At 37.8% G+C, this 24005-nt stretch overlaps 3 protein-coding genes and 1 non-coding gene across 4 annotated transcripts; 3 read left to right on the plus strand and 1 right to left on the minus strand.

The window, feature by feature from the left end:
- On the plus strand, window positions 1-5434 carry dnajc18 (DnaJ (Hsp40) homolog, subfamily C, member 18). The gene is made up of 8 exons (XM_043221826.1): window positions 1-491; window positions 1422-1617; window positions 1688-1833; window positions 2242-2454; window positions 2596-2708; window positions 3718-3827; window positions 3902-4074; window positions 4156-5434. Exons 1-8 carry the CDS (start codon window positions 350-352, stop codon window positions 4278-4280), a joined length of 1218 nt encoding a protein of 405 aa, XP_043077761.1. The 5' UTR covers window positions 1-349; the 3' UTR covers window positions 4281-5434.
- Window positions 5435-5571: 137 nt separating this feature from the next.
- On the minus strand, window positions 5572-17454 carry brd8a (bromodomain containing 8a). Its single transcript, XM_043220876.1, has 20 exons — window positions 17316-17454; window positions 16793-16886; window positions 15845-15914; window positions 15301-15350; window positions 15094-15216; window positions 14937-15017; window positions 14021-14085; window positions 13752-13876; window positions 13471-13662; window positions 12309-12402; window positions 11990-12124; window positions 11711-11850; window positions 10372-10783; window positions 9619-9662; window positions 9225-9493; window positions 8016-8108; window positions 7847-7915; window positions 7459-7741; window positions 6425-6469; window positions 5572-6179 (listed from the first exon to the last, which is right to left on the minus strand). The coding sequence occupies exons 1-20, from the start codon at window positions 17332-17334 to the stop codon at window positions 6120-6122; spliced, it is 2463 nt and encodes an 820-aa protein (XP_043076811.1). The 5' UTR covers window positions 17335-17454; the 3' UTR covers window positions 5572-6119.
- Window positions 17455-18592: 1138 nt separating this feature from the next.
- On the plus strand, window positions 18593-18665 carry trnaa-agc. The gene has a single exon. It is a non-coding gene; the product is annotated as a tRNA-Ala (tRNA).
- A 279-nt stretch (window positions 18666-18944) lies between these two features.
- Window positions 18945-23499, plus strand: hnrnph1l (heterogeneous nuclear ribonucleoprotein H1, like). The gene is made up of 11 exons (XM_043221631.1): window positions 18945-19081; window positions 19505-19619; window positions 19712-19867; window positions 20012-20155; window positions 20536-20674; window positions 21723-21904; window positions 21998-22107; window positions 22226-22361; window positions 22451-22534; window positions 22735-22833; window positions 22922-23499. Exons 2-11 carry the CDS (start codon window positions 19535-19537, stop codon window positions 23008-23010), a joined length of 1224 nt encoding a protein of 407 aa, XP_043077566.1. The 5' UTR covers window positions 18945-19081; window positions 19505-19534; the 3' UTR covers window positions 23011-23499.
- The last annotated feature ends 506 nt before the right edge of the window (window positions 23500-24005 follow it).

Consider the following 24005-nt stretch of genomic DNA (forward strand, 5'->3'; position numbering starts at 1 on the left):
AACATGCGCTTCCGCTTCCGTTTAGCGATGGAGGTTACAAGCAGTATTGCATTTCTGTCTTTCTCGCACATTTTACAATGACGAAGCCTAATATAGAAGGTCAAACATGAATTGTTTTGATAATAAATTCATATTCGACTAAGTCGCGGTGTCCGTTAGGAGAGCGGAAGATGTCTAAAATCGGAAGTTAAATTGTTGTGGTTGTATTAGCGGAACGCACTAGATTTAGCTTGATGTCAACAACCCTGCGACTCATTTTTGCAGTCCAACACGCTTTGATTTGATTATTTTTCGTCTGTAAGCTCTTTGCCACGTCAGTTCATGCGGGTTTGAGGTGTCGTTGTTTGAAATGTCACTGTTTGAGATGGACAGAGAGGAGTCCGACAGGCTGATAGAGAAAGCCAAGCTGTGTTTGCGCTCAGGACGCAAAGAGAAAGCCTTGCAGCTGCTGTACGAGGCGCAGAAGATCTACCCGAGCACCCGGGCCAGAGGTTTGTATCAAGCTGTTGTGGTTTGATTGACAAATCAGGTGTGTTTGGTCAGTGCGCTGAAATAGAAAGTGCAGCGTCTGGTTGTTGTGCGTTATATAATCTGTCCTCAGGTCAGCTGTGGGTTTGAGTCTTCTAGTGGTTCAAAAGATCTGGGATATATGTATGTATATATGTGTGTGTGTGTATATATATATATATATATATATATATATATATATATATATATATATATATATATATATATGAAAGAGAACAAACTGCTTTTTTCAGTGAGACCCCAAACTGTATAAAATTCATAAGGTTATGGCATTAAATGTATGTTATTCATACACTGCAAAGCTGTGTCAGTATTTTTACGAAATAAATGTAAATTAGATTTACAAAAACAAATATTTGGCGTATGAAAATTTTGTAGATAATGGTAAAATGTATTATTATTGGATTCTTTTTTTATGGTAAATGCACTTAATTTTATAATTTTAAGAATTTGCCAACATTTGCATATGAATGCTGATAACGAACCTCACTTTTCTATTGTATTGTGTTCAAGGTGTAGTACAAGTTATTTTCACATTTTAGTCAAGCTTTTTTGTATGCGTGAATAGAATGAATGTAGTAACGTAGTTTGGTTGTATTTTTAAACTTTGGAGTGTTGCTAATATAACTCATTATATTCTCCCTAGACATTTGCATTGCATTTAGAGAACATATTGGTGTTAATGGAAATGGGGGCTCAGCAGAAAAAAAGGTCCTGATGCTAAAACTATGTATAATATATTTTACTGTTGTTACTTTAGGGCATGCATGTAATGTGTAACACCGTACATTGTACCGTATTTTTTCCAATGTACACAAGTATGCTTAGTAACGATGCACAAGTACAAGCCGATTTTAAAAGCCGTTACATGTATCTCTGATTTCTCTTATCAGTACTGATTGATGCTATTGTGAAGAATGGCGGCACTCCCCCCGAAGAGGAGCGTACCTTCACTCCTCCACCCGGCTGGAGGACCTCTGATGAGGACGGCCCGGCTCCACATCAGCGGCCCAGTACGCAAGAGAGAGCAGAGGGGTCCAGTGATGACAAAAAGAGCTACACGGAGGAGCAGCGGCAAGGAGTGCTCAGGTACTGAATGGAGTAGTCACTCAAAAATGAGAATTCATTTTCATTCATTATTCATTTATGTGCTGTACAGGATAAAGAGATGCAGAGACTTTTATGAGATTCTGGGGGTGCCAAAGGATGCCAGTGATGAGGACCTGAAGAAAGCCTATAGGAAGCTGGCGCTACGTTTTCACCCTGATAAGAACTGTGCCCCTGGAGCGACCGATGCTTTTAAAGGTATCTCATATGACCACTAGGACTCTCGTATGAACATTATGACCACTGCCGGCTCTAAAAAGTTTGGGTTGGTTTTAATGAAAATTTATACTATGTTCTGTAAGGATATGTTAAAATGATTATTAAATGTTTTTAGATTGGTACAAAAAAATCTATTGTGATTTTTGATAAAAAAAAATGTTTTGTTGAGGACCAAACTAGCTTGTTAGATGATTCCTGAAGGATTACGTGACACTGAAAACTGGACTAATGAGAAACATTTCAAATCAAAGTTTGCGATATTTCTGTTTTACTGCATTCGTTTAATCAAATAAATAAGACTTTCACACACTTTTTATATTTAGAATGAAATATATATTATGCATATTAAACTTGAATATTTGTTTATATTTCTTTTTCTCAATTCAGCTATAGGCAATGCATATGCAGTGCTCAGTAACCCAGAGAAAAGGCAGCAGTATGATCAGTGTGGGGACCAGGGCCCTGCAGAGACATCCGGTCATTCTTCAGCCCAGCCCCGTCAACCGTACGGACACCACCGCTCCTTCAGCAGAGACTTTGAGGCTGACATCTCTCCGGAGGAGCTTTTTAACATCTTCTTCGGGGGCAGGTTTCCTACAGGTCCGAAACTCTATTATAAAAAAAATAGTTTTTATTCGTTTGTGATGTCCATCACATTTCTCTTTTTCGTTAACGAATGTGGTTCAAGCTAAATATTTCCGTCAAACTTTTAAAGAACTAAAAAATCTTATACTCATGCAGGCAACATCCACGTGTACACCAACCGAGGAGCTTCCTACGCTCATTATTACCAGCCCCGCAGGCGCCGTACGTATGAGAGACGGGAAGAAGAGGTGGAGGAGAGCCACAGTCAGGTGAGAAGATCTTCATCATCCTGTAGGTGAGGATGTAAGTTATAGGCTGAAATGAAAACAATCTTTAAAGGAATAGTTTACCCAAAAATTAAATGATGGCATATTTTACTCACCCCCAAGCCATCCTGTGTGTATATGACTTTCTTCTTTCAATTTTTTAAATTCTGCTTCTTCCAACCTTGTTATTGCTTGTGGATAGCGGCCATTATTTTGAAGCTCTGTAAATCGTATACATCCATTGTGAAATGAAAAATACCCTATCTAGTATTTTCTTCTAGTTTTATCTAGTTTTCTTATTATAACGTAAATAACTAAAAAAATAAATTCTGCGAGAGAGCAGAGTTCTGGCTTCTTGGCTGACTTCTGACTCGACGTACGGTCTATGACGTAAGTCATAGTCATAGGTCAGCCAAGAACTTATGACATTACAACCTTACATCTCGTATAAACGAGCGTACACATAATAATCATTATTTTTATTGCATGTTATGAGATCATCTGCGAGCGGATTCAGGAAAAGATGTAAAAGACATAATACAGATATGTACAGTTTTTAATTAATTTACTCCCTTTTAGTGAGCTCTCATTTTTTGTATACAAGAACAAATAAATTTGAGCTCAGAACTTTAAAATCATGGCTAGTAGGGATAGCCTTGTGGCCAGTGTGCCGACATAACTTTTCTTTTCTAAACCCGGCCTCCTTTCAGCTACTTTGTTTCCTGTCACTGCAATAACTGGCCAACAGGAAACTGTTTGATTTAAAGGTTCCATAGAATGCATTATTATCATAAATCAGCCTCTGTTTTCCAAGATCCAGCTGTTCTAAATGTTTTTGGACTTGTCTTTTCCAAATAGTTTTGACGGACACTTTAGAAAGTTAACTAGGACGTTATGGTTATGGTCCAGTTGAGGTTGTTTAATGGAAATATCTGGCAACCTTTATTCTCTTTCTGACCTCTATTGCAAACGGGGTCCCTCTCAATATTTGTTCCTGTTTCTCCTTATCTAGAACAACTTCACAGCTCTGCTGCAGCTGCTGCCGGTGCTGGTGCTCATTCTGATATCTGTATTCACTCAGCTGATGGCAACCAACCCTCCCTACAGCCTCTTCTACAAACCGTAAGTCAGCCGTGCCACGTGATTTAAAAACATCCTTGATAGAAAAGACCTGATGTATATGATCTCCGTCACAGGTCCATGGGGTTAGTGGTGTCCAGAGAAACCCAGCACATGGGTGTGCCATACTATGTGGATAAGAGTTTTGAGAAAGAATACAGAGGCGCTGCTCTGGATGAGATGGAGAAGACTATTGAGAACGACTATATCGACCACCTACAGAGCAGCTGCTGGAAAGAGAAGCAACAGAGTACAAGGCCTTCTTGTACATTAAGTCACGACTTTGTAATATAAGCCCCTGTATTACTAAAGCGGTTCCGTTTTGTTTCAGAATCTGATCTAGCTAATCTGGGCCAGCTGTACCGAGACGAGCGGCTGAAGCAGAAGGCAGAGACCATGAAGCTGGATCACTGTGAAAAGCTGCACCGCTTCATCGGCCGCCAGAGAGGAGACTGAAGCAGCGTCGCCCTTCTAAGACAGCATGGTCAGCCTAATCAAAGAGCTTTTAGTATTGGTTATATATTTCAATTTACTCGGGTGGGTCACCTTTTTGGGAACGAAGAAAGGAAGGGAGAGATGTGTTGAAGCAGAAACCCAAGTTGATTTTCTCATGAGAGTTTGCCTTTTCATCCACGAATGGGGTGAAGTCCGATGGCCTTTAGCTCATCCGTTTCAGCTGCGACGCACAACTGTGGGGAAATTTGTGCGAGCACCTGGTATTTTATTTCCTTACATTAAGGAGCACTGACTCCAGGCTGGCTGACAGGATTAAAGCTAGTGATTGTTGTTTATTAGTCGCATTTAAGCTTAAATGTTAATAGGAATTTAACTTATTGGATAACATATTTTATTTCTGAATTTGTGCTGTGAATTACATTTGACGACAAATTTTAATAGTTTCGTTTTTTCCGGAAACAGTTCTCAAAACGGGGATATAAACCACTACAGCTTTTTCAAAGCGCTCTGGACGTAGCAAAAATAAAACAAACAAAAAAAACATATGTACTATAACTTAGTTTTTTGGTCTTTTGTTACAGTGGTGTATGTTTTGGACATTAAAAGGTATTGGGCAACTGTTTTTAAGCAAGGTAGAAAATTCAGTGCACTGACAGAAAACTAAATGCCATTACCTCTGAATTATTAATTAATCTGCAGTATTTGATTTCTATTTTGGCACTTTATTTGTCTTAACCTCTTCTCGTGTATTGCATGCATCCATCCATGCATTCTCCCCGCCTTGTTAGTGTTCGAAGGTGTTACTGGCACAGTTTAATATCAGTAATTATATAACTAGGCAAAATAACCGTTACTAAGCATCTGTTTTAAACTACAGTTAATGTTTTACCTCTCGTCACTGAACACTATGTTCTATATATAATAACATACTGATCTTTAGCACAAATATGAGCCTGAGCGATGTTTAGAAGTGCTACAGTCGGCCTCCTCTCGTTTGGGATGAAATGGAGGAAGAGTGTTGGATGTGACGTGGAAAGTTTGTGCCCGTGGTGGTATTGTGATCTTGTATCCACGCAGTATGCTATGGGTAACTGCTGGAAGTTTTGCTTGGATTGAGTGCGTTTAGTGCTGCTTAAATAAAAGATTAAATCAAACACTGTTTCTCTGTGGTCTGTGAAATTCATATGAATTGGCAAGTAGTAAAATATTTGCCAGTTATTACATTGTTCCTCACACCAATCGCCCACAACGCTTCGGAGGACTTTGAATATACTACACAAGTCATATGGTCTCTTTTTATTATGCTTTATTTTATGTTTTGTTTTTGTTTTTTTTTAGCTTGAAAGTCCTTGGTCCTCATCGGCTACATGGAAGAAAGCAGTGTGAACATTTAAAACCTCTCTAAGTTAAAAATAATAATAATAATAATAATAATAATAATAAAATAGTTCGAAACGACACAAGAATACAGCATTATGGCAGAGGGTAAAATATCAGTAACATTGTTCCCACATGAGAAGGCATTTCAATTCAAATTTTTTTGTCCTTTCGTCGGGTTTATTCCCAGTCGTTTGTCAATACCTGAAAAGGCACTATTCGTACACGAAACAAATCTTTAGTACTACACAACACGCACCACACAAAATTACATACACACAGACACGTATATGCACAGATTTTGAGGCAGTCCCATCATTGTCCAATCCCCAACACCATGTGATACACTCTTGAGCCTTTCTGTTTAACCGTGTTGGCGATATGGTTCAGAGAGATTGTCCTATGCTCCCAGCACTCAGTCACTTATTAGTGTTTCAAAGGAACCCACCCACCGCCGGCCGCTTATTTCTTCATTTTCAGATCTGCTTCTATAGCGCAGCGTCGCCCCCTTGTGCCTCCATCCTGCAGAAAGGGGGAAGTCATGGTTATCGAATTCACTTTAAAGCAAGACATTTTCCTCATATTTTTACGGCAGCTTTTCCATATCACTTGAGACTGAACTTGAAATCTGACAATCACCCTATATATATTTTTTTTTCGACTACCGAAGTCTGTTGTTACCAGCAACTGTCTGGTTACCAACATTCTTCAAAATATCTGTAAAAACAGTGTTGGTAAGGGGTAGAAAAAGCAGACATGATACTTACAAAGAGAGAGAGAAGAAATGCAGGAGAGGCCATGGGAACGCAGTCCTGTATGAGGTCAAAGGTCAGCGTCAGAGGTCTTGAATACACACTCAAATGCAAAAGTGGTTTAAAGGTGGATGTCGCATTGAAACAGAAAGATAAATATTTTATAAATGTTTGTAAAACTTGACTCAGCTGGACTCATTTGTTCTGATTGTTCTTTCATATCCCCTTATTCACACATTATTGAATAACTTACTAATTTATTAATAAACTCAAATTAATATTCTAGATATTTATTGATATAAAAATTAACTTTTGTAAATGTATACCTGTGCGGTATTATTCAAAGGTTTTTTAAGAAACCAATATTTTTATTCATTAAGGATCTGATAAATCAATAAGAACTATGTTTTAAAAGGTTTCAAAGAAATACTGTTTTGAACTTATTCATTGAAGAATCATAACAAATATATCGTGGTTTAGGCAGCACAACTGTTTTATAATGAAAAATATTATATTATAAATATTATTAGTATTAGTAAGATTTTTTCATTGAGTACCAAATCAGCATACTAAAATGATTTCTTAAGAATCGCATAACATTGGAGTAATGGCTCCTAAAAATGCAGCATGGCATTACAGAAGTAAATTATATTTGAAAAACTTTTAATTTAATAAATATATTTTAATAAATATTTCACAGTATTACTGTTTTATATATGTATGTCAGACAGAGTAGTGTGATAAGGTTTATTTTAATTATAGCTTTCTCATATCATCTATGCAGTGTCTCCCTACTAAAAGCCGCAAGTTTAATCACTTGCAAAACAGTAACTCCTGTATGTGTGTGTGTGTGTGTGTGTGTGTGTGTGTGTGTGTGTATCACGTATATCATGTCCATAATAAAAGTATTTGTTTACATAATGCTGTGTATATTTACTATATATATATCTATATATTCTGTTTCACTAGGCTAATATTGGTTATCCAGAATGATGAATTGATGAAATGTGCACAAGTGTTGAAGTGCTGTTGCACATAAAGTGTCCCACCTTGTCATTGGGGTCCTGTTTGCGGTTGGCATCTCTCCCACGCAGGCTCTTGGCACTGATGCCCGATTCCGAGGTCTGCATGATTAACTGCGTGGCCAAAAACTGCTGGATCTGCTCCAGAACGTCTCTCTGCATCTCCACGGCCATGTGGAACACATCATGGTCCGAGCTGTTGTACATCACTGCGTTCTGGAACATCAGCATGATGTCGCGCTGGAACTCAGCTGTGGTACGGATCAGCCCGTTCTCAATGTTCTTCTTGATGGTGGACAGATCCATTGGCCTAAGAACCCCGAAATTGTCACGAAGACTTTATCTCAAAACATTAAGCCCAATTGGATTGCTTATTAGAAATCGTTTTAAATTACCTTCGACAATTCACTCTCACCTGTGCACAATACTGTGGTAACCAGGGGCGATGTCATCCGTTACAGGTTGCAGGAAGACATTTGCATACCTGTTTAAAATGACCAATTATCGCTCAGTTTTATCCTTCTGTCTCCGCAGAGTTAGATAAAAGGGGGCGGGGTTTGGTACAGCGTGGCAAAGACTCTCACCTGTGATTGGCTGCTGCTCGCCACACCAACATGATGGCTTTCTTCCAGATCTTCTGAGCCTGAATTGCTTCTTGATCCTCGCTGCAGATAGAGCTGAGGAGAAGATTAGAGGATTTTGTGATAAGAGCACGTTGAATAATTGTGTAAACATCTGTTCAATGTGACTAAATTACAGAAAAGTATTCAAGGAATAGTTCACTCAAGCAAGAAAATGTACTCAGTCTCAGGCCATCCGTGATGTAGATGATCTGAACAGATTTAAAGAAATAGTTACATTACCTCCAACAGCTTATAAAAACAATATAATTGTTGTTAAGTAATTCACACAACTCCAGTGCATCATTTAAGAAAATTGTAATAAACATTATTAAGCATTTGTAACTCTAAATTGTTGCTTCTAGCTAAAATATGAGTCATCTATCCATTATATTGCTGTAAAAAAAGTGAAAAAGTTGTGAAGTATGATCTGGGAGAGGAATATGCACAGATAAAGCACCATTTACATGTGAAAACAGAGGAGATGGACTTTTTTGCACTAGAGGGAGCATTATTATGGATTATTATGGACTATGGAAGCAACGGGTTAATGTTAAAATACCAAAATTTATTATCTTCTTACAAAAACCGCTTTTTGCTTAACAAGACGTTAATTGGTGGACTGGAGTCAAGTATATTACTTGTGGATCATTTTGATTTTATAAGATGTTTGGACGTATTTTATTAGATATACTGGCGGCACCCATTCACTGCAGGGTAACCTCTGGCGAGCAAGTGATTTAATGCTTAATTTTTCAAAATCTGTTCTGGTAAAGAAACAAACGTCTATGTCCTGGTGCAACCTTAAATTTTGGGTGAATTATTTTTTAAAATATATTTTAAGGTAAAATTTGAAATATTTACAATCAGACTTAATGTGAATGCTCCTTAAAGGGATAGTTCACCCAAAAAATTACAATTCTGTCAAAATGAAAATGACTCGTCTTCATGCTTTTTGCGTGTGTGTGCAAAGAAAACATAAATAATGACTTTATTTATAAGAAATGAACGTGTCAGTTGCTGTCTACGCAGGGTCCGAAAGCTCTCAGATTTAATAAAAAATAGATTTGGAGATTGGCAGATTTGCAGATTTGGAGCATGAGGGTAATCCTTGACAGAGTTACATTTTTTGGGTGAACTGTCCCTTTAACTATATGAGGTTTCGACACATACAACTGTGAGGAGGCAGGGCTGCTGGGAATGGAGTCTGCAGTTGTGTGGAGCTGTACGGAAGAGGATGCTGTGTGCATGCTGTAGCCGTCCTCACTCTCGCTGGCCGGAGGATCCAGCTCAGTTTCTCCCTCTGGCTCGGACAGATAAACTCCATCTCCGTCCTCTTCTCCCCCACAATCCTCGACTCCATCCCCTTCTAATCCAGCTTTCATCTCCGACACACTGCCCTCCTCAGCATCACTCACGGCCTCCTCCTCCTCTTTCACTTCCTGTTAACGAGGAGTGTAAAAAAAATACTAAAAAGGGCAGAGTTAATGGTTTCCGGGTTTCTACATGTACTCGTGGGTGGTAAATTATTTATTAGCGTATGCAGACAGTCACAGCATCACCACACCTTTGAGTGCTGTTTTATCACAGGGTCATCTTCTGACCGTGTATCTGAAAGAGAATGGAACATTTGTGAGTTTCTACCAAAGCGAATTTAAATATTATGTCATTCAATTCATGTTCTTAGATACTCTTTGTAATCATGTTGTTTCGTGGATTATCAATGTTGAAAACATTTGTGCTGCTTAATATTTTTGTGTGGAAACAGTGATTTGTCAGGATTCTTTGATGGACAGAGTGTTCAAAGGAACAGCATTTATTTTGAAATAGAAATCTTTTAATCGCTTTTAATGCAAACTTGAATAAAAGTATTAATTTGGGCCCACTTTATATTAGGTGGCCCTAACTACTATGTACTTACATTTAAATTAATAATTTGGTACAATGCACTTACTGTGTTAATTACATGTATGTAACATGTTACTACATTGTAATTTCTACATGTAATTAAAATACCTACATGTAATTACATCTGTAATTAATTTCTGTAATTACATTTATAATTACCCAAACCACCACAACTGTCCCGTCTAAACAGCAGCAAAACTGGTTTGCAATACAATACGAACATAGTAAGTAAACTGTACTTATGCTTTGATGCAACTAATTACATAGATACATAGTCGTTAAGGCCACTTAATATAAAGTGGGACCATTAATTTAAACTATTTACGCACCCTAAACCTTTGAACAGTAGTGTACAATGTTCATCTTCAATCCATTAACTAACTCGCCCAAGCGTCAAGCAAGCACAGAATACCTGATTGAGACGGTGTCCATTCGTCAGTCTCACTTTTGATCACAGCATGCAGTGATTCTGGCCGCCCATCCTGGGTCTCGGCAGCGTGCTCCGGTCTGAGGGCTTCTGGGTCCGAACGGGCTCCTGCTGCTGGAGCGGGGACTTGAGGGCCAGATGGGACAGTGGTGGAGGGTGTCGCGTACCCCTGCGCGCAGCCGCTGCTGGATCCACACATGTCAGGACCCTCTCGTTTCCCCTCTAACAGATGCAGGGAATGTGGATCTAAGTCCTCTGGAGTGCTGGAGGGCTCGGGGCCAATGGTCCTAAAGGGGTTGGGCTCCCAGGCGCCCGACAGGTTGTGACCTGTGTCTTCACACAAAGACAGAGCAGCTTCCACCGCTGCGGCGTCCAGTGCTTCGGAATTCTCGTCACCCTACAACACAGGATAACAGTTTTTAGGATTTAGACAGTGTTTAGACTATGCCAGAAACAATAAATAGATTGAAAGATTTAAGTGGTTTAATGGATAATTGTGTATTTATGCAATGTTAACTAGTTTAAACCAGTCGTTTTATTTTCACATTCTGCTCAATATTATGTTTTCCTTGTGTTCAAATATCTATTGGAAAAATTATTTGATTTCTTTTTTCAAAATCATGTTTTCAAGCATCAGATATCTTACATAATCAAATTATTTGTTTCATTATCAATTATCTACAGTTTTTTTTCTTGAAAGCTAAGCTCATCATCACTGCTGAACTACTATTGTGCGCTATTTCTATAGCCTTTTCTTCCAAACATAAATCATAATTATTTTTATTATAACTATAAACATTTATAAATAACTGCACATAGCATTCAAAAGTTGTAAGTATTTTTATCTATTTATTTATTTCATTTTTATGTTTTATTTTTGACTTTGTTTTACTATTTTTAAGTAGTTTTATTCAGCACGGATGCATTGAATTTATTAATATTTTGCAACATTTAACATGTATGCCCGTATCTTTTAATTAAATACTTTCTAATCATCAAAGAATCGTGAAAAAAAGCATCTGTTTTTAACATTGATAATAAGAAATTACCTAAACACCAAACAAGCATATTAAAATAATTTTAAATCATGGACTGGAGTAATGCTGTTGAAAATTGTGCTGTACCGTCACAGGAAAACAAATTACATTTCAAAATATATTAAAATTTAGAATTAAAATTGAAATTTCTTTACTCTATTTCTGACCAAATAATATGACATATTAAATAATGTATACTAGAAATAGGTGAACTTCAAGAAACATTTTATAAATGTATTTTATTAATATTTTATTAATAAGCATGAAAAAGGGCATGTATGATTTACCTTCTCTTCAATAATAGCTATGATGTCCCCAACTGTCTCTAAGTCCAACTCCTCTGCCATATAGGACACAGTGACCAGGTCCTCCTCCCCTAAAACCGCCTCTTTATTATCCACAGAAGCACCGGGGGCCCCATCGCCTCCTGTTTAAAGTATACACACATACCAAACCCACTTCAGACTGCATTTACACAAACATTTGTCTTCCGACACACCAGATAAAACAAGAGACAGTCAAACAAAAGTAGAAGATAGTTAAGACATCAGTTACGAGAAGGAGACCTGTGCTGAGCGTGGCACTGGTGTCCACTGCAGAGGCGGCAGCACTGGGGGCGGAGTCTGCATTGGCCAATGAGCTCAGCTGAGAGGGAAATTGGGCGGGGCCAGCTTCCAGCAGACGCGACAGCGTGGGAGCACCTGAGACACACACGTACACACACACACACACACGGTGCACAGAGAGAGCAGTCTAGGTGTTAAGCTAGAAGAAATTCCCTTAACATGAGAAGACAGAAAACACAAAGATGCTGATGGGACAGAATTTGTCTGCTAAACTATGACATTGTTAGACACACCATACAAAGTGTGCATGAAGTCCTACCTGTCGCTGCCTGAGAGGCAGGCAGTGAAGAAGTCATCATCTGATTATCGTGACTCCCTGTAAGCTGACTGGACGGAGATTCTCCCTCAACTGCCTGCAATAAGGATTTTCTTTAAATTGCCACCATTTAAAAGCGACTGACTCAAAAAAAAATATACCAACATTAATAACAGTAATATTTTAGTTACAAAATATTTGTGTGCCCACACTAACAGACCTCTAATATGTGTGAATGAAACCGTTGTATTGCTTTTACAGGGTTCCTTCACATGACATTTCCAGAAGGATTTTTAAATAGTTTTTTATAGAAATTGCTCTCACAAAGAGCACTTTCTAACCAAATAAATAGCTGTTATTAATGATTAGGAATTAATCATATTGAGCATACGGAATGTGTGCAAATGTATATTGACTATACAACTGCACAAATTTTAATGACTTAATATTTCATTAGTATTCAGAATTTTTCAACATCTGAAAATCACAGTTTTAGTATCCTGTTTTTTTTTGGCAATTTAACATAATATATGATTAGGGCACAATTAAACACTATAATAGTACCGTTCAAAAGTTTGCGATCGGTAATTAATTAATTAGTTTTTTTGCTTATTTATTTACTTAGTTTTGCATGCATTTATTATAAGATGCATTCAACTGACTATACATGTTTAACGGTGCAAAAAAAAAAAATATTACATGCAGAGCTATTCATTGAAGAATCTACGTACCTCAGGATTTTATAATAAGAAGAAATGCTTCTTGAGCAGCATAGTAAAATGATTTCTGATGTTAACGTTGAAAATTCAGCTTTACTATCACAGCAATAAATTTGACTTTTTAAATATATAACAATTTTTTTAAAATATGGTATAAAGTGTTGTAATTATGATTCAGTTTTACTCTATTTTTATCAAAAAAGGATCGAAAAAAATCGGACCGACCTCAAGCTTTTGAACACACAGAATCTGCACATTGTTCTGCATTTGTTTCACTCAAAACCAGCAGAAAAGATTTAAATATCATACAATATATTCAACGTATTCTTAAAATTGACTAAATATAATGGGTGCAGGATTTTTGTGAACAAAACAAATTTCTGTAGTTCAGGTGTAGATTCAATGCAGGCCTGCTCATTTTATAAATAAATGTGAGGGATTCTGACCAGTCTGGGGCTGGTGGGCAGAAGACTGCCTTTCTTCAGCAGTTCTGACAGGAGAGGAGAGGGAGGAGGCGTGATTTTCTGACCCAAAAGCTTCTTCTGCGTTGACTCATCCAGCAGTGACCCCAAACTGGCCTCTACCACTCCGGGGCCTGGCAGCTCCGTCAGAGGCACAAACACCGTCGATCCTGCCCCCTGCGCCGGGGAGGAAGGAGTATTAAAATACGTAACGAAGTCTAACGACAGAATTCAAATGTAAAAATCTGAAACAGAGAGAGACACACAGCGGTGCTAGGATCTTCAGATGGATCTCCGATGGGAAAATCCAGGCTCGGAGAGCAGGCCCCAGAGGGAGAGCGCACTGTCACACTGGGCACACGTTTAGGAGTGTTCTTCACTGCCTGCCTGGCTGAAAAGAAAAGATAAACAGCTCTTACTACTAAGCGTTTACGAGTCACCGTTTTTTGCTCAATTTTGTAATAAACCCTTTAATATGCGTTAATTACTTCCATCGAATGATGCTAATGACACTTTGTGGGCTTTCTTTACATACCCTGGTACGCCGCATCTGTGGCCTTTCTTTTCACCTCAGCTTCCTCTTCCTCTTGTTTTTTGGTCCTGATGGACGTAAATAATTTAAACTGATAAACTGACAAACATTCACTTGCAATAGATAATTAAAGATAACTAAAGATTTAAGTTACTAAAATTAAAACATGAATAAAAACAAACTGAAGCTTATTAGAAATAAATAGAAGCGAAAACAACAAAATGCACATAGCACTAAAATAAAATGTCAAAAAGGAATTAAAATGTAAAAATATGAATAAATACTACAGTAGTATATAAATTATATGACTATAATGATATAATTTGTATATGATAGCTTTATGTTAGGAACATAATGATTGTCGCTATGAACTGTTGTGAATAAAAAATAACTAAATAAGAAACAATATAATAAACACACAAAAAAATGAAAACATGTTAAAGTTATATATAGTTTTTTATTCTAATTTATGCGTCATCTGGGAAAAAAAAAATCTGAATAAAAAATTTTGGATATAGATAGGTTTGTTACACAATATTTAGAGATAATATATTCTCAATCTAAATATTGAGAAGTTCTTAGAAATGCATATTACTAATCTAATATTTATATTTACTAATATGTAATATTTACAGTAGGAACGGTTACAACAAAATATACAAAAAATATCTTCACGGAACATGATCTTTACTTAATATCCTAATTATTTTCAGTCTAAAAGAAAAATCGATCATTTTCACCCATACAATGTATTGCTGGCTATTGCTACAAAAATCCCCCAGCGACTTAAGACTTGTTTGGTCGTGAGGGGTCACAAATGTAATTTTTGGGTGAAACTATTCCCTTTAAATCTGTTACATTTATAGCATATAGACAGATAAAACTGCCTGGTCGACGATGCATATACAGTGATTCTTACCGTGCAATCTCCTCCCATAGCTCCTCAAGTTTAGAGTCCAGATGTCCTGCCTGGATGAGTTCAGTTTCTCTCTTCAGCTTTCTAAAGGGACGCAGCATCAGAGTCACAGTCAGCAGACAGCAGTCGCTGGTCGAAGCAGCTTGTGAATATTTGGTACCTGTGCTTCTCTTGTGTGTCCTTGATGAATCGCTTCAGCTCCTCTATTCTCTCTGCTGTCAACCTGCGGACGATCACATCTTCCACCGTCTCGACCACCTCCCCTTTCTCACCTCGCTTTCTCCTGTGAAGGTGCACACATATACCATTAGGCGCTGTCGGGAACGGTGTGGTTGTTGGAGCGCAAATAAAAAGCAAGTGGACTCACTTTGGGGCTTCAGTTGTCTCCAGGAGCTCAGAGTATTGCGAGGCACAATGCTGTGTAAAAGGAAAAGTGACAGCGTATTATAAGTGTAATATATAAACATATATATATATATATATATATATATATATATATATATATATATATATATATATATATATATATATATATATATATATATATATATATCACATATCAAGTTTAACTAATGAATCCTTAAAGGGATAGTTCACCCAAAAATTACAAAGCACATAGCACTGGAAGATATGGAATACACTATTTCTGTGATGGATTTATGTTCCTCTTTTGTCCGTTTTTGAACTTGACAGTCTGTATTTACTTTGGGGTTACTTCAGGATTATTGTGGTGTTTTTTATGAGTTGCTTTTGACGGCACCCAGTCACTGCAGAGAATCTGTTCATAATGCTAAATTGTTCCATTGAAAAAAAAACTCATTTGCAGCTTAGATGGCCTTATTTTTTTCATTTTTGGGGGACAATTTGCAAGATTTCCATGTTGTTGGATTATTCTACTGCTCTCCCAATACCTTTTGAGAAAACCAGTCAGGAGGGCGTCCAGGTTCTGCAAATGGCTTGATGGCTCTGCTCACAGACACCCTAGAACAACACCAATAAACGTGAATTAAGAGACTTATGTTTTAGACACCATATTACCTATTTTTGCTCTACTTTCATAACGGAAAAAAAAAACCCCGGCCACAACACTGTTTCGCATCTCTGAGCAACACGATGGTTTTTTGTTCCTCGATTCCTGAGGGCCACAGCTCTGCACACCTGCTTGGAGGTTTCAGGTGATCCTAAAGACCTTGATCGGCTGGATCAGGTGTGTTTGATTAGAGCCGGAGCGACACTGTGCAGAGCTGTGGCTTGAGAGTTTGAGACGTTTAAATAATAAATTCACTTATTTGGATTAACGTTGACTTGCTGCCACCTACTGGCGGATTTAATTTCACATTTATAGTATTTTTTTTTATTCTTTAAATCATTTTAGATATTTGTAATTGCAGGTTTAATGTCCTGCTCTTAACAGTGTGTACATTGTTTATTGGAAAAGATTAATTTTTATCAGCGTGAACTGACCACCACGAAGAATATCAAAAACGTTAGCTATCCCACGGCAGTCCTTAAGGTATCAAAACAATAACACTTTCAGCAAAATATTGTCTAATTACCACTATCTATAAAATCCAAGAAAATACAGAGAAAGTATTTTTGTAGATATCACACAATAATCAATTTTTATATTTATATATACTGAATTTACATTTTTAGAGTTATGCCAAGCTCCTGGGAAGAAATTCCAAGCATTTTTTTTAAATCCACCCTTGATCTATATTCAGTAAATCACAAGCAACTGGAATTTTCATGAGGACTTTGAATATCGCTGCGTATATTGGAGTCAAAAAGGGGTAAGAACCACTGAAAACAACGACATATATGTAAATGTAAATATATATATGTGTAAAAAAAATCACCAGTTTTGGTCTCCACTCTTCATGACAGAGGAGGCGAGGCACAGCTTTTCTCTAATTGACCATGGCTCTGTTGGGCCTAACAGCAATTTATGTTCTGTTCAAAGAATAAAAAGGCAGAATATGATGAGAAGTGTAAACGGCATTCATGCACATCTGTATGTGTTGCGCTGCGGGACGCATTATACAAGAGTGGGTGGGCAGTTTGACAACTAATAACGGGGCCATTTTAGACAGGCGACGCATCGGCATCTCACGTTCCTCTAACAGATGGGAAATATGATGCGCTCACGAAAGCTAGTCGCCAATGTGTCATTTTTTTGTATAACGTCCAGCGATCCGGCCAGTGAGCGTTATTGTAATCAATGAGTTCCGTGTGTCAAATCCCGTAACACCTATGCACGCGCACCGCTGAATCCATTATGCACGCGCTTGACATGCATCAATTATAATCTGCCCTCCGCCCCACTGCAGGACATTCGCCGTACATGCATGCGTGATGAAAATATTAGAGAGCGATACTCACTTCCAACTCCGCTCGCCATTTTGTCATGACTGGACTGTTTTCTATTGCTCCTTTGGCATGACAAGTGTATGGCTATCAAATGTAAATGTGCATATCCGGTGTGAATTTTCCAACAATGATTTTGCTGTAAAGGTCTGCGTTTCCCCAATGTAGTTATGTCACATGTTTGCTGCATTTATAAAAGTCTGTAATTTTGACCAAGATTTTACGCTGGCATGCACCTATATATATGTATTTTCTTAATACTTAAGAACTGAAAGGCATATATATATATATATATATATATATATATATATATATATATATATATATATATATATATATATATATATGTGTGTGTGTGTGTGTGTGTGTGTGTGTGTGTGTGTGTGTGTGTGTGTGTGTGTGTGTGTGTGTGTGTGTGTGTGTGTGTGTGTGTTTGTGATTTAATACTATATAGTATATTATCAATAGTAATATTTCGTATTAGTATGCTACTTCGTCTGCTTATAAAATTCAGTTGTGAATGAAAGTTTCTTTCTGCAGGTTTTGAAACGTAAAAAAATTCATGTAGATACTTGTTTTATTTAGAAAATATAATGTATATAAAAACAAGCAAACACTTTCCAAAACTAAATTCTTTGAGTTTGTAAATGACTTTAAATTATACATAAACCTTCTGAAACCAACTTAAAAACGAGGAGAGAAAATCATACCATTACTCATTTATTTTTTTAAACATCACGATTGGCAGCTAATGTTGTTAATACATTGACTATATAATACCTCTTTTTCTTTTGACACTGGTTACGAAACGTTCCATGTGCTGTGAATTAGAAGAAAATTAAAAAAGAAAGTTTATATTGGAAACAGCAGTGCAAGCAAATGTTTACTTTGGATAATTTTATATTTTATTTTGATATGCCTTGGTATTATATGCTATTAAAACCGATGTACAAACCTGCGAAAAAACAAAACTGTCGTAAACTAAAATTATAAATAAGAAGAAGTAATGAGTTGGTCCATAAACATCTTATTTTAGCTTTTATTTTGACTGGCTGATCCTTACCGGAAGTGAAAAGAATAAAATATATATATATATTCTGATACATTAATTCATAACGAACTCTTTTAGCTGTTTTGAACTGCCAATTTATTTATTATGGGTTATTTCTGGTCGCGATTGTATTGTATCTGCAATTAATCAAACACTACCTTAGAATTCAATATAAATGATATACATTCAGGAGTATGTTACGTTAGTATTTTAATTAGTAACGGCACTCTTGCGTGTTACAGGGGGATTAGCTCAAATGGTAGAGCGCTCGCTTAGCATGCGAGAGGTAGCGGGATCGATGCCCGCATCCTCCAATCTTTTCATCTTTCTGCAAAATTTCGGATGATATGCTGTTGCTATTATACACAAACATCCCTCGAATGTAAAGCAAATACTAAGCAAATGTTTATATATTTTTTTAAAAGCGCGTTTCTTTGCTTAATTTAAACATTGGTATGATGTACGTTATCCTAGTGTGATGCTTTTAGTCACGTAAAATAGCATATCAAATACAGCGATGTGGATTAATACGCCTGCGTACAGTGATAACTCAACAACAATAATGTTTAGGTAAAATAAATTAGTTTTATTTCAGACGCAACACGTTGGTTCCGAATGCGGAAGTGGGCGTGGAAACTCACAGGAAGTTGTCATGTTCTGCGCTGAATGAGAAGCAGAGAAACGGTTAAACGTGACCACGCCGAGCAGAAAAATTACCAATTATATCAAGGTATCTTTTGTGTTATTCCTTTTCTAGGAGTTGTTATTCATAATGTACAGTTTAGTCGTTTTACAGGCTCAATCCCTGTTTGCGTTAAAGCGGTATTTGTTGTGAAGCTGCTGGCCTTCGGAGGCCTGCTGGCGCTCTTTGTTTCAGAATGCGCTTTCATAAGAGACTTAGTAAATGCTAGTTTGGATCCATAGTAAACATTAGCGGTCAGTTAAGTTATATATTCAAAGTGGTTTCCGCGCCAGCTGCCAGCGAATTTAAAAGTGAACACCACTAATATTAAGACTATAAATAGACGGCGGGCTTGCAGAGACTGTTGCTTCTCAGTCAGTCAGAGTTCTGGTGTTTTGTTTCTTCGTTGTTTTCTTCATCGGTTCTACATTGTCGTTGCGTCAACTTTTCTTCTTATGTGTTTTTCTGTAGCTTAAAAGGAAGCAGAAACGCTTTGTTATCATGGCTGATGATGAAGGATTTGTCGTCCGCGTTCGGGGTTTGCCTTGGTCGTGTTCTGTAGAAGAAGTGTCCAGGTTTTTTTCAGGTAACAGCGTGGAGTCTACGCACCGATCCCCATAGTGCTCTTGAGCGTTTTTAGCTTTATATTTACAAGAAAGCTGAACTTTCTCTTTTCAGGATGCAAAATTGGCAACAATGGAACAGCCATCCACTTTACATACACACGAGAAGGCAGACCAAGTGGAGAAGCGTTTGTGGAGTTGGAGTCGGAGGACGACCTGAAAATTGCAATAAAAAAAGACAGAGAAACAATGGGGCACAGATATGTGGAAGGTATGGAGTTTTTATGCAAGCGGACGATTAGAATTTAGAGAAACAAATGTTTTTATTCAGCCTTAAATCGATCAAAATAAACCAAATGTCGTTCTTTTGAACTTCATTTGTTGCTTCAGTTTGAATTCCGTTCTTTATTTTCAGTATTCAAATCAAACAATGTGGAAATGGACTGGGTTATGAAGCACACGGGCCCAAACTGTCCGGAGACCGAGGGAGACGGACTGGTCAGATTGCGCGGCCTTCCTTTTGGATGTAGCAAGGAAGAAATTGTGCAGTTTTTCTCAGGTATTTTCAACCTCTTCCCTTTAGCTCTTCACATAGTCATCAGGAGAAGTAATGGCCAAGCGTAGTCCTCATTGAGGTGAATTTGACCATTCCCATGGTTGCTAGAATAATTTGAAGCATTAATTCATCAGTTAATCCAGCACTGTTGCCTTAAATTATTCTGCTACGTTAGGAATATCACTTTGTCAGCCACCAACTTTTGGGATGGCCACTTTATCATCAACGCTAAGCCAAGTGGAACTCTCCCAGTAGGCTTCATTGCAACATGCTTTTTTTTTTTAATTATTTTCATTCAAGAAAAGAACAAAACAAACTTTTGTAAATGGGAATGTGATTTATTTAATATGTCCCCGTTGGGGTTATCTGTCCTTGGGTTGAAGGGTTGGAAATCGTGCCAAATGGGATAACATTGCCGGTGGACTTCCAGGGGAGGAGTACGGGGGAGGCCTTCGTGCAGTTTGCTTCACAGGAAATAGCTGAAAAGGCTCTAAAGAAACACAAGGAAAGAATAGGGCACAGGTGGGGATGGATGGTTGGATGGTTAAGCTGTTTTTCATGTGGTAAACACCTACTGCAGTAAACATTCAAAGTGGTATGCAACATGAACTTACACACGGACATGCACACGTCTTCACCAGAGGGCTCCCAGGGCCTTGATGGACTCCTACTGTTTTGTTTTTCTGTGTGTGTTTTTTTATTTGTCATGAATATGTCTGGATTCAAAAAGGCTGAATGCATATTTAGGGCGTAGCAATGGTGCACTTGGGCATCATGGGATTTCTCATTCTTAAGCATGCAAACAAGTGCCTTGCAGCAGCCAGTTTGAATTCCAATTTAGACTGGATCGTGTAACGGGTTGATATTTACTGTCACACTGAAGTAAACTTTAGATTAATGCATGGATGACGCAGCAAACGGAAAAAGCAAATATATTATTAAAGGAACGGTTCGCCCGAAAATGAATATTTGCTGAAAGTTTATTCACCTTCAGGGCGCCCAAGATGTAGAGGGGTTTCTTTTCTTGATCGGAACAGATTTGGAGAAATTCATCTGCAGTAAATATTGCTTTCTTCAGTAAAAAAAAAAAAACATATCAGAGGTCAAGCAATGAAAAGCGTTTTATTGTGAGAGGTCAATAAGGGTTCATTTATTTTTTTTTGCTGGAGGAAGTGTTATGGATTGTGGACTGTTTTGGCCGGAATGTAATATTTAAAGTTAAAATGCCTAATGATGGATCCACTGGTAAGCACGACAAACTCATCTACATCTTGGAATGCCTGAGGGCGAGTGCATTTTCATTTTAGGGTCAACTATTAAAGGTGTATTTTCATCATTCACTTATTTTAAATTAAAACGGGTCGGATGTTCTTTTCTAAAGCTCTAGAATGGAGACGTATGCAGTAAGATGAAGTCAAAATGTGCTAATGCCAAGCTCTCAAATGCATGTGTATTGTACGTGTAGCACAGGGAAAGGTTCAAAATGTATTTTCTTTCTTATTTGCTTCTGAACAGGGGTGTTTCGAGGAGTTCTTGCATCGCGCCTTAATTGTCATCTGTATGGTTGTAGGTATATTGAGATCTTTAAGAGCAGCCGAGCTGAAGTGAGGACGCATTATGAACCCCCACGAAAAGGCATGGGCATGCAGAGACCTGGGCCTTATGACCGACCCAGCGGAGGAGGCCGAGGCTACAACGGCATGAGTCGCGGGGGGTCCTTCGATCGGATGCGACGTGGAGGATATGGTGGAGGTTAGACCACAGTCTTTTTCCTGTATGCCACGTTTTTGCGCTTCAGCCATCCTGCGTGTACGTTTTTTAAATTAAATTTTTTTTTTTAAATAGGAGTGTCAGATGGACGTTATGGTGACGGTGGTAATTTTCAGAGTACCACAGGTCATTGTGTTCACATGAGGGGACTGCCTTACCGGGCAACAGAACCGGACATCTACAATGTGAGTCGGAGGTGTTTGATCATACATGGTTTTTATGCAAAAGCTATAGCCGTTTTGAAATGTTGCATTTGGATATCAAGAGCATACGTTTTAATGAAGTGAAACCATTTGTGTGCAGTTTTTCTCTCCTCTGAACCCGGTGCGCGTGCACATTGAGATTGGTCCGGATGGGAGAGTAACCGGTGAGGCTGATGTGGAATTTGCTACACATGAAGATGCGGTGGCTGCAATGTCAAAGGACAAAGCAAACATGCGTGAGTTTGGCGTCACCGGACTAGAAGGAATTGGTTTTGCGTTATTGGTATTACATTTGACCGATTTTTAAACCACTTTTTCTTTTCAGAACACCGTTATGTTGAGTTGTTCTTAAACTCAACAGCAGGGGGCAGTAATGGGGGCTACGGCGGGCAGATGATGGGAGGAATGGGTAAGTATAAATAGTGACTGTATATAAAGTTGATTAAATGTCACACAAATTAAGGTCTTAATGTAGTGAGTGTACAGTATATTGGTAATATTTGTATTAAGCTATAGTGATATAATTTATAAGTATTTATGAGTGTGTATATATAATGACATTATATTACACACAAAAAAAACACAATTGTATTTTTTTCTCTCTCTTAGGAAACCAGTCATCTTATGGACACGGAGGGCAGCAGATGGGTGGAGGATACACTGGAGGATACAGCAACCAGTCCAGCATGGGAGGCTACAATGACTACAGTGAGTTTTAATTCCGTACACTTTATTGTATATTTTCACATTCGTCTCACTTTCCTGGTTCTCACACATTTATTTATTTTATCTACAGATAGCCAGGGTGGAATGAACAACAGTTATTATGGCAGCAGCCGTGGATCAGTCGGCATGAATGGCATGGGAGGGGGCTGGGGCATGTGAAGCTCCTAAAGGAATTTATTCGAGTGTTTGGGTTGTCTCGATTTTGCTGAGGCCTTCTTCTGGTTTTTGTTCTTTGTGACGGTGACTATGGGAAGAATCAGATTCACTCCTTCCAACCCGTACTCTGACCCTCAGCGTTGGAATCAGTATTATATTATCTGCAATTCCAGAGAGGTGAAGGGCCAGCCGCTGAGCTCAAGTCATGGCGATCGTCTTCTATCCCACTAGTCATGCTTGTAAATATCCTCCAGATATATCATTCAGAGACTGTAGAGCACTGGCCTCGCATGGCACGAGGTGCTGCATCTCCACTTTTTATAATGCTGAAAGAACTTTGAAACTGATTTTTAAAAATAAACTGGAAAATGTTTTTTTCTTGTCCGGCTGCTTCACAAGATGCATATTTTAATTTTCATTATTGTATATGTTGCAATCCCCTCTGTTGGTTTGTCTTTGATTTCTCATGGTTAATAAACATTCACAAATGCATTGCCTCTGCTTTATGCACATTTTTTTGTTTTTTTTTTTTTTTTTTTCTGTAAGTGATCCAAGGTTCAACAATAAACTAGTAAAGACCAACCACAACTGGCCTAAAAAAAAATTGCTGTCTTTTAGTTGGTCCTTTCTGGTTATAGAAAGGATTTTAATGTGTTGTCTGTATATTGTGAAATTGTTATTGGGCACAAGGTGGTGCCAGTGATCCAACTGCGGATGATCACATTTATTCATGGATAAGTTTGTCCTGAAATAATACATGCAAATGCATGTGCTTAAAAGTAATCCATTAACGTTTGATGTATGCGTATGAACTTTTGTTCTTAGTCTCTTTAATATCCTTTTCACCATAAGCATACAGAAGTTAGACAAAATACTGCAATTATAATGATTAGAGATAATTTTTTACCAAACCTCTGCTATAGGTTCAATGCTGAAAAAAAACCCCCATCTTATAAAGCTCAGCAGGTCCAAACTTGTGGATAATCGCAAAACTAGCT

This window comes from Puntigrus tetrazona, chromosome 21 (assembly GCF_018831695.1).
Source record: "Puntigrus tetrazona isolate hp1 chromosome 21, ASM1883169v1, whole genome shotgun sequence".
NCBI classification, from domain to species: Eukaryota; Metazoa; Chordata; class Actinopteri; order Cypriniformes; family Cyprinidae; genus Puntigrus; species Puntigrus tetrazona.

Coding starts and splice junctions, on each gene's coding strand:
- dnajc18 (XM_043221826.1), top strand. CDS start 350: ATGTCACTGTTTGAGATGGACAGAGAGGAGTCCGACAGGCTGATAGAG. Junction 1,618..1,687: donor CAGCGGCAAGGAGTGCTCAG/GTACTGAATGGA, acceptor TGTGCTGTACAG/GATAAAGAGATGCAGAGACT. Junction 1,834..2,241: donor AGCGACCGATGCTTTTAAAG/GTATCTCATATG, acceptor TTCTCAATTCAG/CTATAGGCAATGCATATGCA.
- brd8a (XM_043220876.1), bottom strand. Junction 14,086..14,936: donor CTATGGGAGGAGATTGCACG/GTAAGAATCACT, acceptor TACGTCCATCAG/GACCAAAAAACAAGAGGAAG. Junction 7,916..8,015: donor CGAGCAGCAGCCAATCACAG/GTGAGAGTCTTT, acceptor CATTTTAAACAG/GTATGCAAATGTCTTCCTGC.
- hnrnph1l (XM_043221631.1), top strand. CDS start 19,535: ATGGCTGATGATGAAGGATTTGTCGTCCGCGTTCGGGGTTTGCCTTGG. Junction 20,156..20,535: donor AATTGTGCAGTTTTTCTCAG/GTATTTTCAACC, acceptor CTTGGGTTGAAG/GGTTGGAAATCGTGCCAAAT. Junction 22,535..22,734: donor GCAGATGATGGGAGGAATGG/GTAAGTATAAAT, acceptor TCTCTCTCTTAG/GAAACCAGTCATCTTATGGA.